Source organism: Mauremys mutica, chromosome 10 (assembly GCF_020497125.1).
Source record: "Mauremys mutica isolate MM-2020 ecotype Southern chromosome 10, ASM2049712v1, whole genome shotgun sequence".
Lineage (NCBI taxonomy): Eukaryota > Metazoa > Chordata > Testudines > Geoemydidae > Mauremys > Mauremys mutica.
The window spans coordinates 10114743-10128670 of record NC_059081.1 but is presented as its reverse complement, the minus strand read 5'-3'; the positions used below and the strand labels follow the sequence as shown (position 1 = coordinate 10128670).

At 40.2% G+C, this 13928-nt stretch overlaps 1 protein-coding gene across 1 annotated transcript in view; it reads right to left on the bottom strand.

The window, feature by feature from the left end:
* SLC49A4 (solute carrier family 49 member 4) overlaps positions 1-13928 on the bottom strand; it is a 125135-nt gene that overhangs the window by 27199 nt on the left and 84008 nt on the right. Inside the window, exons 4-6 of the mRNA XM_045032271.1 lie at positions 8284-8413; positions 821-929; positions 94-161 (exon numbers count right to left, since the gene is read on the bottom strand). Coding sequence (XP_044888206.1) covers positions 94-161; positions 821-929; positions 8284-8413 — 307 coding nt within the window. The remainder of the gene's footprint in view (positions 1-93; positions 162-820; positions 930-8283; positions 8414-13928) is intronic.

Sequence of the window (13928 nt, the reverse complement as noted above, 5' to 3'; positions counted from 1 at the left end):
TCAGAAATAAATTCAGTTTATAGTCTTAAAAACCTAAGTGATCGTTACAGGTGAAGAAAAATGAAGAACTGAAGGAGAGATCATTATTCCTACCTTGCCATTGCTATGCCAACAACACAGCCTCCAACTATGGACCAAAATCCAATCCAGCCCGCATCCACCTGATGGGAAACAGCATGGGGAAATGAAAGTGTTAAGGCTGAGAAAAAAAGATGCTACTTTGAAAAAAGGAGGTGGGGGGGACTGGAAGAGGGGGGTACTGAAAAATCCTAGCAAAAAAACTGATGGACTTTTCTAAGAAATTCAAAGGAAATATAATTTAATTAAAAGGATATGGTCAAATAGTCTATGCCCCAAATGTGACCTCTCTTTATATTGGAATCTGCTGGGGAATGTCATCTGGATTTGTATGATACTCTATTAGAGACTTAAAAATAAAAATCTCTCTCTCTACTGATTTTGTCCTTTCAATTTGGCAAACATTGATTTTCTTTTCCTTCACTATTTGTGAAAGTACAGCAGCCAACACTACTCCCTTTTATTTATTTGCCTCTTTATTAACATCAGTAGGTACATACAGCTCTGAAGATATGAACTGCCACTGTAGAATCAGCAGGGGGCACCACAATAACTTTTGGTATGTCAATGCTAAAAGTTTGTTTTGTTTTACGTGTCAGTAGTGAAGTGGTATGTATATATTGATAGTTCCATAAAACAGTGAGAAAAACTAAGGTAGGGAATATGTACATCAGCTCAAACACCATTACAAATCTAACAAAATACCTATGAAATAGAGCAGCTGCTGCATGTAAATACTTACTTGGCTGACGTGAACTGGTGTTAATATCAAGTCCAGAACACCAGACCAGCCAGAGAAAACACCCAACGGTATAGCATAGGCTAACGCAATCATCAAAAAACGGAAATTGCTGTGAAGACAACATATATGCAGTTAGCTGCTGTTTGTATTAGAAACGGCTCAGATTAACTTCAAGAGTAAATTGTACCCTAGAATCTATATTCCGCCCATTAAGAAGAAAAGTAGAAATCTAAAGAGTGAGTCAGAAAAATCAAGTATAGTATTTGACTATTTCACTGAAATTCCAAGTGCTGAGAAGTTACTGCCTGGCACCATGTTATTAAAGAAAAAGCATTTACTATGTGCGTATCAATGGCACCTTCTTGATTTTTGGACCATGCTAGGCTCTCAGACTTTCCTATTCTTCACAAGAAATTCAGTTTGTTATGCTATTTTATTACATTGACAGTCTATGCAGTATTAACATATTAAAAACCAATAAGCATAAATTCAGTGTGACAAAAGATTATTTCATATATAAATTCAGAGATTCATATTCTTCAAGCTACTCTTGCTGTTTACTTTCTTTGAGAAAGGGAAATTTACTGCAGTCTCTCCTTGCCCTACCAGCTTGTCACTTGCACTACACATCACAAATTTATTTTCTCAAAACTTATTTTCTACTTAAAAACATACAAATATTATAATCCAACTCTTTGGAATACTCATGCAGAACATAAACAACAATTTACAATTATATCAGAACTTTTATGCAAGGATCTCAAAGCACTCTGGCAAACAAACCTCACTGTGAACTAGATTAAGTATTTTTCCATGTTTCCTTAATAAAAGAGCCCAAGCTAAACTCATAAAATATACACATGTAAAAGAAAACTGTGCACATAATTTTGAAGCAGAAACTGGTTGTGTGTATAATTAGCCATTTTTGCACATGTAAATACATATTTTAAACTAATTGCCTTATTTTGCTTCTGCACATGTATTGTGTTGGCACAATTTAGGTACTTTTATTTGAAAATATGCCTTCAGTGATTTCCCCCCCAAGGTGACAGTGAATTCGCAGCAGAAAGAGGAACAGAACCCAAGAATCCTAGCTAAGCAGTAGAACACCTTTCCTCCAATGAATGTATTCGGAATACAGTCCTGTCATTTGAAATCCCCACTTGTTTAAATGTTGCTGTTCCCATTTTCTGTAGAAGCATCATAGAAAAGTACAGTGAGAAAGTCAATATAGTAAGCAATAAACTTTTCAGAACTTCCTCATATGTTCTTCATATTCAATAAGGACAAATGCAAAGTACTCCACTTAGGAAGGAACAATCAGTTGCACACATACAAAATGGGAAATGACTGCCTAGGAAGGAGTACTGCGGAAAGGGATCTGGGGGTCATAGTGGATCACAAGCTAAATATGAGTCAACAGTGTAACACTGTTGCAAAAGAAAAAAACATCATTCTGGGATGTATTAGCAGGAGTGTTGTAAGCAAGACAGGAGAAGTAATTCTTCCGCTCTACTCCACGCTGATTAGGTCTCAACTGAAGTATTACGTCCAGTTCTGGGTGCCACATTTCATGAAAGATGGGGACAAATCGGAGAAAGTCCAGAGAAGAGCAACAAAAATGATTAGAGGTCTAGAAAACATGACCTATGAGGAAAGATTGAAAAAATTGGATTTGTTTAGTCTGGAGAAAAGAAGACTGAGAGGGGACATGATAACCGTTTTCAAGTACATAAAAGGTTGTTATAAGGAGAAAGGAGAAGAATTGTTCTCCTTAATCTCTGAGGATAGGACAAGAAGCAATGGTCTTAAATTGCAGCAAGGGCGGTTTAGCTTGAAAAACTTCCTGTCCGGGTGGTTAAGCACTGGAATAAATTGCCCAGGGAGGTCGTGGATTCTCCATCATTGGAGATTTTTAAGAGCAGGTTAGACAAACACCTATCAGGGATGGTCTAGATAATACTTAGTCCTGCCACGAGTGCAGGGGACTGGACTAGATGGTCTCTCAAGGTCTCTTCCAGTCCTACGATTCTAACACAGTGTTTGTGACCTATTAACACTGGGTGTGTGGGGGAGACAAACAGAGTTATAGTTAACAAGATACTCTAAACCAGCCATTGGAAGAGAGTAACTGTAAGAAGCACTCATGGTAGTCTTGAAAGAGATTGGGTATTTATCTGAATACAAGTCAATGCCATTTGAATTCTGAATTCAACTTTCCAGGAAGATAACAGAAAGAAGAATGCTGAAATTTCAGGCAAGACTGAGAACCAACAATGTGCAAACTTAGAACCCAGAATCACTGCCTCAGGGAGACAAAATGACTGTCAACATTATGGGTGAAACAGGACTCCAGTTCAAATCCCCTATACTCTGAATACATTTACACATACTATTCAGCTAATAGTACTTAATACCTTTCTCTTTCTTTGGGGATGAGGGAGAGGGGAACAGTAGCAAGAGTGGAAAACATCAGCAATTTAAACCATAAAAAGCAGTGGGGGGAGAGAGAGAGAGAGAGAGAGAGAAACACACACACAAGTCTAAGAATGTCTTCTAAAGAAATCAGGATTTTTTTCAGTTAAAAAGATTCACCTTCACTGTTCATTGAAGGTGAAACAATCAAAGGTTTGTCATCATCTGCACCCTACAAAGTTAAACAGGAGTTGACAAGACGAGTCCTAAAACAATCACGTAAGCAACAGCATCACTGTAACTGACAGCACACACAAAACCTCTACTGAGAGGCAGCTTGAAGACAGAAAATGGTGCCTTTACATTCAGCAACCCTAGTATTTCTAACTAAGGTTTGGACAGTGTTTATTTTATTGCTTACTTTTAGGGCTCTGTCCAAGGTGGTTACCCAAAGGATGTTCATGTAACCACAAAAAGGCCTCCCTCAAAACAGGTTCCATAGGACTGAAATTGATCAGCACCAGTTCCCTAGACATGAAGGAGCAATTTGCTAGTTCACACAACTATTGAAGCTGAGGAAAAGATCTTAGAACATTCTCTGAAATGTTCAGAATTTCAGAGGTCACATTTGTTTTATTCCATGAGAAGATCTAAAGAACATAGCCAACATTTACCTGGAGCCCTTTTTCTTTCACACAGCCTCTTCTCGAGCAAAGCAACTACATTACATAAACATGGCCTTCTCCCAATACCACTTGTCAGTTTTCTTTTAATAAAACAGTGCAAAGAAAGCCTAAACACAGGAGTAAGGTTATTTCATGTTCTCATTACAATTTTAAAGATGCATTTACAGTGTTTTCTACCATCATTTGTCTGTCATCTACTAGGCCCACTCTCTCCTCCTTGACTCTGGTCTACCTTGTGCAATCTTAGAGTCTAAGAGGGCAGATTGTCTTTTGTACTCAGTGCTGCTATTTTCCAAAATTATTTAACATTTCACATTTGGAAGGTATGTCAATGTTTGCAGAATAAAACACAATGGAAAATCTTCTACCTGTTTGGGCACTTTCTAAAGAAGGGACCGAACTTGTTCCAAAATACTGTCTGTGAAATAGTCACAAATTCTGGGTACATGATTGCATATCTAGTCTTCCTTCTAGACTGAAAAGAGACACTAAGAGGGGAGGTTAAATTGTAACCTACCTTGATGGTGGTCTCATCTGGATCATCTTGCCTTTTCTAGACTTTTGGCTATGAATAAGCTCCTTGGCTGTGGTATGGCTATTTTGCCAATGGATTCTGGCCATAAGCTGCTGTATCCAGCTCATGAGAATCACATCTGTGTAAGGGGCTCCCCTGGTGATAGTTACCTATGCCACCCGCTGTACCAGCATTAGGGACTTGAGGAGAGAAAAGGGTGCATAGTTGAGGCAATCTTATGTTATGCCAATCTTAAGCTGTCATTTTGTCTCCTTGGACCTATTAATAGACAATATGAGTCTATGCAAAGGTGAATATAGCCAAGAATCTGGCCATGCGTATTTATCTTTGCAATTACCATCCCTCACCATCCAAAAATTTTACAGAAAAAGCAAGCATGTTGCTGCCTGTCACACTATCAACCACTGCACCCACACTATTTCCCATCATAATATATATGTGCCTATGACATAGGAAAGTTAGCATCAACCTTTTTTTTATTAAAACATTCTGCTGGAATATGGATCAGCTTTAAAAAAAACAAACAAAAAAAACCCCTATTGCACACTACTAGACTCCATAAGGGAAGACTGTTCAGATGGGAAGCCTGTCAGAGTCAATCAGCTTCCTGGCAATAACCTTGACAATGTCTATTTAGCACCAACCTTATTCTGTGGCCTCCTTTCTGGATAGAGGTGTCATGTGAAACTATGACTTCTAGTTCATAAAGGAGCGAGAGATACACAGAGTTCTTAGTTTTATGAGCTTTAGAATAGTTTACATGGATTCTTCAAAATATTAAATGTATATAATTGGCGAATACTGTCAAGCTATTTTAAAACTAAATCTGTTATTGTTCATTTGAAACAAATATTTTAAACTATTTGCAGGTATTGGGATTTTTTTTTCTACTGAAGCACTAGGACATGCTGTATGTCCTGTTTCAGTGTAAAAAAAAACATTGCTAAACTAAGGACCTTAGAAAGAGTATTTTTTCCAGTCTTGACTAGGGTATTGTAACAAGATTGGTGGCCCATTAAGTTGAGTTGAGCCCCCATATGTGACTATTCAGTTGCCTCCGAGCTGATGTTGTGAGACTTGGATCTGGTGATTCCTTGAGGATCACCTTGTCTCCATAAGAGTCAGCAAGATACTCAGTTATTAGTGAGAGCTGAAGGGAGTAGATGTCAGGGGAAAGAACCCAGATCATATGTGACTCCCAGGTAGATGACCTGTGGACTGTAATCCTGCAGGGAGCAGACTGCAAAGGAGAAAGGAGCAGAGAGGCTCACCTTGATTCCAAGAAGGTGGGCTGCAAGGATTACACAGGTTCCTGAAGAAGGTAAAGGACATGATTGAGGTGTTGAACTTATGTTAAACATAAGAAATAAAACTGAAGCCCTGAAGAAAAAGATACAAACTCATGGCTGAAGTGTTTTTTGGTGTATGGACTTGTGAGTTAGCCCACAGGGTAACATATATCAAATATAGATATGCACATCAGCAACATATGAAGGCAATCTCAAAATAGGGACACTAACTCTGTAATCCAGGGAGTCAGGATTCTCCAGGGTTCATCAACTGAGTATCCCTACACAGCTCTGTCAGCAGAAATAGTCCCTGTCTCAGAGACTACAAAATGTAGATTAGACAGACAACATGGTCTGATGTCTAACACAATCGATGATGGATCTCTCTTACAGCACAGCAGATTCCGTTCTTTTATAAATCCTTCCTCTTTGATGGATTATTGCTGAACGGCTCCCCAAGACAAGTGTGTTTTGAATGATGAGATGGCAATTGTTTGGTGTACAAAGGAAGAGAGAGAATGCCTTGTGGAAGGGACAGCATGGAAGAATGCATAAGGGGAGGAAGATGCAACATTTACTTAATAGCAATAGACAATCCTGACTCTTGACAGCAATGTGTTAAAACAAAAATAAGTTCACTATTTAACTGCAAGATATATTTATTAAGAAAGGTTTAGTGAGTTGGTAATTCAGAGTTTTGCAGCTCACTAGCTGACACTATAAGTCAGATCCAGTGTTTACTGTACTGTGTACAACCAATTAGTTACAAGGCTCCCAAATGGAATACTGTCAACAGAAATTTTATATTTCACCTGCAGAATCAGTTGTTGTTTGGGTTTTTATTTGACAGTAACGTTTTTACAACTCATCCCTCAGCCAGGACTCTCCCCACAGCAGTTTAGGCTCATAATGCAGCATTAATAAGTGTGCTCAGTGTCCTCAAGGGAATTGCTATTTTTTAATACCTCAAGTAGGTCACGTTACAGATTAACTGACCAATTCTGTTCTCACCTTCTCCTCCCTCACCGCCAACCTTCTCCAGAAAGGACACACTTTTGTGATTATAATGCCTTGCACCTTCTGGTAACAGAGTATGTCTACTCTGAAATTAAACTGCAGCTGGCCTGTGTCAGCTGACTCGGATCTGGTGAGGCTCAGGCTAAGGGGCTGTTTAATTGCAGTGTAGACATTTGGGCTCAGGCTGGAGCCCAGACTCTAGGACTCTGTGAGGTGGAAGGGTTCCAGAGCCCAGACTCCAGCCTGAGCCCAAATGTCTAGACTGCAATTCAACAGCCCCTTAGCCTGAGCCTCATGAGCCCAAGTTAGCTGACACAGGCCAGCCATGGGTGTCTAACTGCAGTTTGGACATAGCCTTAGCCAGGTTCCAAATAGCAGAAATTGAGTGTTTCTGATTGGAAATGATTTCCCTAACAACAACAAGAAGAGAGGAATAATTTTTGCAGGCTTTAAACGCAAGTAAAGAAAGCACAGAGTGCATGACAAGTATGTTTTTATTGCTCTCTAATAATTGCTTAGTTAAAAAAGCTTCACAAATATTCCATCCTAAATGGTCCCTTTTACACATTGATTCTATTCCTGCTACTGACAGAATAGTGGTAGACTGCTGCACATGAGCAGAGCTCCATTGAAGTCACCTGGATTGTACATGGGCATAACAGTTCACCTTTGCGCTATCAGTTACGGGATGCAGGCCTTTAATATTACTTATTATTTGTATTACAGCAGTGCCGAGAGGACCCATCTGATATCAGGATGCCATTGTGTTAGGTGCTATATAAGCACATAGAAAGAAATAGTCCCTGCCCTGAAGAGCTTTCAGTTTAAATACACAAGACCAAACAAGGGTGGGAGAAAGGAAGCAGCATTAGGACATTTTCTTCATAAAGTTAAAAAAACACCAAAAATGTTTAATCTGAGACCTTGCCCAGCAATAAGACTTATTTTCCATTCCCCCATTTTGCATTTTAACACCATACGCAATTAACTGGACTCAATAGGAGAAATTCTGCCTTAGATGCATTTGTGTACTTCTTTCATCATAGCAAGGGCTATGGGGCTCACATTTGAATGGGGAACTGGACCCCAATTTATTCCAACATAATGGGCAACATTGGTAGCTTAAGAGCACTGAAAATGAAGAAAACAATTTAATGCTCAGTTATTCACAATGTTAAATTACCTCAACACTTTACAGTACACATCCCTTTAATTGTCTTGTATTCATTGTAACAAAAATATTTAGAGGCTGTGATGTTGATGCTGAGTGACTCTGACATGTGGTTTGCAATATTTTTGAAAATAGTTAATAATTAATGACTCCACTTTTTAACATCTAGTGTTCTTTCATGTCTATGTATTAATATTTAATTTGATTACAAAGCACTACAAATTAACTTGTTTGTTCTTCAGTGAAAAGATTAAAGCACATGTTCTGTTGTTTTGCTTTTTAAATGTAGGTGTAAAAAAAGCTGAATTGGCTTTGAACTGTAAACCCAAGCTGTCCCCAGGAGAACCTACCTTAATAGCCTACAAAAACTTCTCCTATAGCTGAGCCGCTGACTAGCTGCAGCCACACTGGGAGGAAATGGAGGGCGTGATGGGAAGTAGGCTAGTGCTGCAGAAAATATCAGGGAGACCATTCCAAATTCTAAGAGACAATTAAGAAAAACCACAGTAAGAGAGAAGTTTAACATTGTGATGGATTTTAACAGTGAGAGCTTATTTTAATACGATGAAGTTATTATCTAGCCTATTTCATACAAAAATTGTACGCCAAATGCTTTACAAACTTCAATAATAGAACTAGATCTAAAACAATAGGAAGAGGAATTAAGGGAATATATTTTTAAGCAAGATTGGAAGTCAATTAGGTAGATAGATATAGGCAGGTCATTGGCAATGGCAGGAGCTGCAGAGGTAAAGGCTTTTGCATCAACAGTTATAACACTACCTGAAGAGACAGAGAGGAGGCCAATGCAGAGCCGGACAAGGTCTGTGAGGCAGGCTGGAGCAGGTCTGCTTGTGGTTTTAAACACAAGGAGGATGATATCAAACTGGACCCAAGTGGATAATTCTGAGGGCGTGAGGGCAGTGATGAGGTTACTTTTCATTGTATGAGAAGACAGGTAGCAGTACATGCTAGAGTTTGGAAAGCTGGGACTTGGGGAAGCCCTAGAGCAATGAATTTCAATAGCCACAGCACACAATGATGAAGACATGAAAAAGAATTCAACAAAGGTAGAGTCAAGAGACAGCACAAACAGAGAGTGTTACTGTGGTAACAGACAGATTTACAATGTAAGAAGGAAAGTACAGTCAGCCATGCCCCAAGGAGAGAATGGACATAAATGGGAGAGAAATGAAGAAACAGAGTTGTTTGCAGATGCTGCTTTTGCTCAACAGCAGTGGGTTTGTCTGTCAGAAATTTCAGTGTGGCAATTTGGGCCTGAACCTGCATAAGACACTCAGCAAGTCTCATGATCAGCCTTTATGAGAGAAAGCCACAAATGTTAATCAACCCCCAGCCCATCTAACATTTACAGGCCTTTACAATTTACACAGCATTCTCCCTATTCACAGGCTTAACCCTAATATGCTAGTTTTCCTAAACTCTTAAAAACAGGATTCTTTACTACTGTATAGGCAATCCTATAGCTATGGATTATGTCCTCTGAGGAGCACCTGGGATCTTATTACAAAGAAGTGATTCACCAGTACTACCTGGAAATACTATCTAGAAATCCAGTAGTGCTGGGTACTGGATTGCTTTAGTTTCCTCCTCTCTAAATACTTTTTTTTTTAAATAAAGTCAATAAAGAGAGAGAAGGCACTTTGCCAACTGCTCTGCCAAATGAGGAGAAAATAATTCATGAAAGTGAAAAGTAAATGATACACAGAATTTGAATGGACCAGGTGGGGAAAAAACCAGAATAACTGTTTCAGTTTGCTCTATGGAAAAAAAATATAAACACACAGGATTTATTTTGAGGATGAATTCATGTAGATTTGACCATTTTGTTCTCCAGCATCAAATACTAAATGATTCACTTTGGACGAAGCCGTGTTTCCTTTTCCTACTGCTGTCTTATCATAAAAGGATTGTCTTTGAGGGTGAAGGATACGTTAGCTACCCCCACTGTACCCTATAACACCACTGCCTCTAGGCTATACAAATACAGTAAGTTATATGCTGCTGTACATTATGGCCTCCCAGGTAGCTGCTAAGTGTGCTGTGATATTAACAAATATCACTTTTCACAGCAAGGTCCAGGACCCATTAAGCCCTGGATTGGGGGGAGGAGGGGGCATGAAAAGGAAGGCAGCATTATTTTTGTTATTGAGTCTGCCAAAAAACCCTACAAATACACCTCTACCCTGATATAACGCTGTCCTCGGGAGTCAAAAAATCTTACCACGTTATAGGTGAAACCGCATTATATCGAACTTGCTTTGATCCACCGGCGCATGCAGCCCCGCCCCCCCGGAGCACTGCTTTACCGCGTTATATCCGAATTTGTGTTATATCGGGTCGCGTTATATCGGGGTAGAGGTGTATAAATTACAATTATTTGGATGTGAATCTGTGCTTATTTAATTGTTTTTCCTAAAGTTAATTAAGTATTTTAGGAAAAAAGTGTCAGTGCGGCCATCAGTGAGAGTTGGTGGCTGGACTCTGAGGCAACCAAAAATGTTGTTGTGAGAACCGCTGCTCTAGATAAAAGAAGAAAAGCAAGCCTAGGCCAAGTTACCAGCTTATTATTAGAGTTTAACAATAAGAGCAAGACATAGGAAAAGGTCAGATGTAAGGGATGTACTGTAAGTGCCAAGGAAATTGCAGTCAGAGACAAGAGCTCTTTAACAGTAACTGACTGCCTTCCTCTTGACAATTCTTTCAGCAACACTGGATGGATCCACCAAAGCACTTGAAACAAGAAGGGAGAACAAGAACCGTCAACAAACTAATTGTCAGGAAATGCTACACTGAGCATGGAGCTGTATGTCTTTTGCTGAAGAGTGAATCTCTAATACCTCATGAAAGCAATCTGAGCACCATGCCACAATGACCTGTACACAGGGGGTCCCCTGTATACACTGGGGTTGTTCTTGAAAAGGGCGATGGATACCAAAACAATGTATACCAGAGAATTTTTCCCCATAAGAAATAATGGAATGGGGGCGGGGGGAATGCATTCACAACTTCACCACACTCGCCTATGACAATGCTTTATTCGCCTAAACGGTGCACCTTTTTACAATGACAGGTTATAGAGTACACATTTTACATACAAAACGTTGAATAAAATAATGTAGAACCCTACTAACACCATTCAAACACACAGAACATTTTAATACAATAATACAGTATAAAATAGTGTCAATTATGCTAAACTTAGGTAGGGGTGGTGGCTGGCTTTTCTTGGGCTGGCTTTTTGGCTGCAGAAATCTTAAAAAGGATTTTATCAACGTCTGCTCTCCTGCATGAATCTTTGAATGACAGATCTCCCTGTAGGAAGCCACTGCATCATTGAGAGCCCTGGAGACTTTGGCAGACTGTTCACAAAAAGGATAACCGCTCTGTATGATTTCCGTCATCTCATCCAGCAATCCAAAGAAACGGGAGAGATTCTTTGTCATCAGACTCCTGGCTTCCTTCCCTACGTCACTGTCGTCATTGTCCTTGCTTTCTTTGGATATTCATTGTTGGTCCAGCTCGATCAGTTCCTCATTTGTCAGTTGCTCAGTGTGAGACTCCAACAACTCTTGTACATCCTCCTCCTCCACCTCCTCGAAGCTGACATCCTTCACCAACTCAAGAGCAGGAACAGCAACAAATCTTCCCACGACGCGTCAATGTTTTCCACGCCGTTCGAGATGTTGTAGGACTTCCAAAACTCCTTTACACTGGCTTTCCTTCACCTGCCATCTCCTTAATCAGCATGGAGAACGTCCTCCATAGGTAATAAGCCTTGAACATGGCCAGCAGATGCAAGTACAGTACTGTACTGTACAATAGGGGAAGGTGTTCCAATTCACGACGGATATGCGGATCAGAACCAATGTAAATCGGAACACGGGTTCCCCTATTGATGAGTGACAGATATCTGAAACAACAGAGAAGGGGGAAGATATATGCCGGGGACCCCCTGTATGTCATAGTGAAGGGATGGCCCCAGCTCTGCCTGAGAAATGGGCACCTGGCTAGTTGAGTAGGCTCTAAATGGGAAAGGGAAAGTTTTATATCCAGAGGTACAAGTATCTTTGTAGATGGTGAAAGGTATTTCTCCTTTTGAAAAGGTATATCCAGACTTAAAAAGCCCTAATCCTGTACTGAATTGCAATGCAATAAGGAAAGAACCTACAATGTTGTAATAATAAATGTGATGGGTTTAATTTCATGCGCCGGAAAATGAATGGCTAATAGCTCTGGATAGAGCCAACAGCAAGGCAAACTTCCCCATGCAGTTTAGGTAATGCAACTTGATTTTGATCTGAACATACCTGCTATTTCAGTCATGGGGTTCAGAATATGGTATGCAAATATGACAATAGGACGCCATGATCATAGAATCATAGAATATCAGGGTTGGAAGGGACCTCGAGAGGTCATCTATCCAACCCCCTGCTCAAAGCAGGATCAATCCCCAACTAAATCATCGCAGCCAGGACTTTGTCAAGCCTGACCTTAATTCAGCCAAGCTCTTAGTGCAAGGAACACCACTACATTAAACAGAGATAGGGAAGGGAATGGTTCAGAGAAAGATTGTAAAGCAAATCTATGTATACTTACAGCCTTATCCACCATTACACAAAATATGCTTTAGAAAAATAATATGCTTTTGCCATGCTACCAATCCAAGGTTAACATCTCTTGTAGTATATCCAAAATCTCAAAGTGAGAGCTGCATCATGGCCCAATGGCTGTGCCAAAGGAATGGGTGTTAAGAGACCTGAGTTCAATTCTGAGGTGCCCCACTAGCTTGCTATGTGACTTTAGGCAAGTCCCTTAATCTCTCCATTTCCCCATCTGTTAAATGGGAAGAATGATACCTATCACCTTTGTGAAGTGCTTTAAGGTCTGCAGGTAAATAGAGCTATATAATTACTAAGTATTATTGTTACACAGTATGGTGGAAATTCACTCCCATATCTGAGCTCCAAGGGTTGCAGGAGAGTGGGGATGGGGCCATCAGGGAGTAAGTTACAGCTCTCGGATTCTGTGGGCTATACTGTCTCATCCCAGTCCCTTTCCTATGTTGTCCAGGGTGATAGTGTCTTGAGCCAGGTCTGACACCTTTAAACTAGCTGACAGTTTCCCCACAACCAGCAGAATTCTCTACTGGACAATTATATCCAGGATCCAGCTTCCATTCACTATATGAGTGGTGCAAAGGAGCTATACCTCAAAAGAGAATCTCATCCCACTGACACATCACTAATACAACAGGTGAAGTCAGACAGAAAAATCCAGTTGTGTGTTTAAAAGTCTGCTGAATAAAGTAAAAAACTTACAGCAGCCTTATGAAAAGTTGCTCCCCAGGAAATTTAAAAGATGCAACACAATGTTTCTGCACCCATGACAATACCACCCACAAGTCTCAAGGAGGGATTCTCCTAAAAACCCTTTCCATTTCAGGAATGCAGAAAATCTGAGTTACCTACCATTAAGTTCTCCATCAACATTACTACTATAGAGCCGCACTGAGCCATGAGGCCAGCAAAAGGGATATCAGTTTTCCCTTGCACTCCTTTCTCATGAACCATTACTTTGATCTGCCACGGAACCTTTCGGATGCAACATCTTATCTGCCTCTTAAAAAGGCTGTAGCCCCAAATTGTACTTCCCTTCAGTTTCAATACATCTGGCTCCAGAAAAAAGTGAGTCACTCAAAAGGAAAAGAACAGCTACTAACCTTTCCATAACTGTTGTTCTGAGATGTGTTGCTCATGTCCATTCCATGTTGGACGTGTGTGCACCATGTGCACAGTCGCCAGAGATTTTCCCTTCGTGGTATCTATCAGGCTGTCTCTAAGCACCTTCTCGGGTGCCATGTACTCATGCGTTGAGGGGCCTGGACAGTCCCACATCCTTTCAGTTCCCTCTTGCCCGTAATTCTGACAGAGGGGCAGGAAGGTGAGTCACGAAATGGACATGAATAACACAT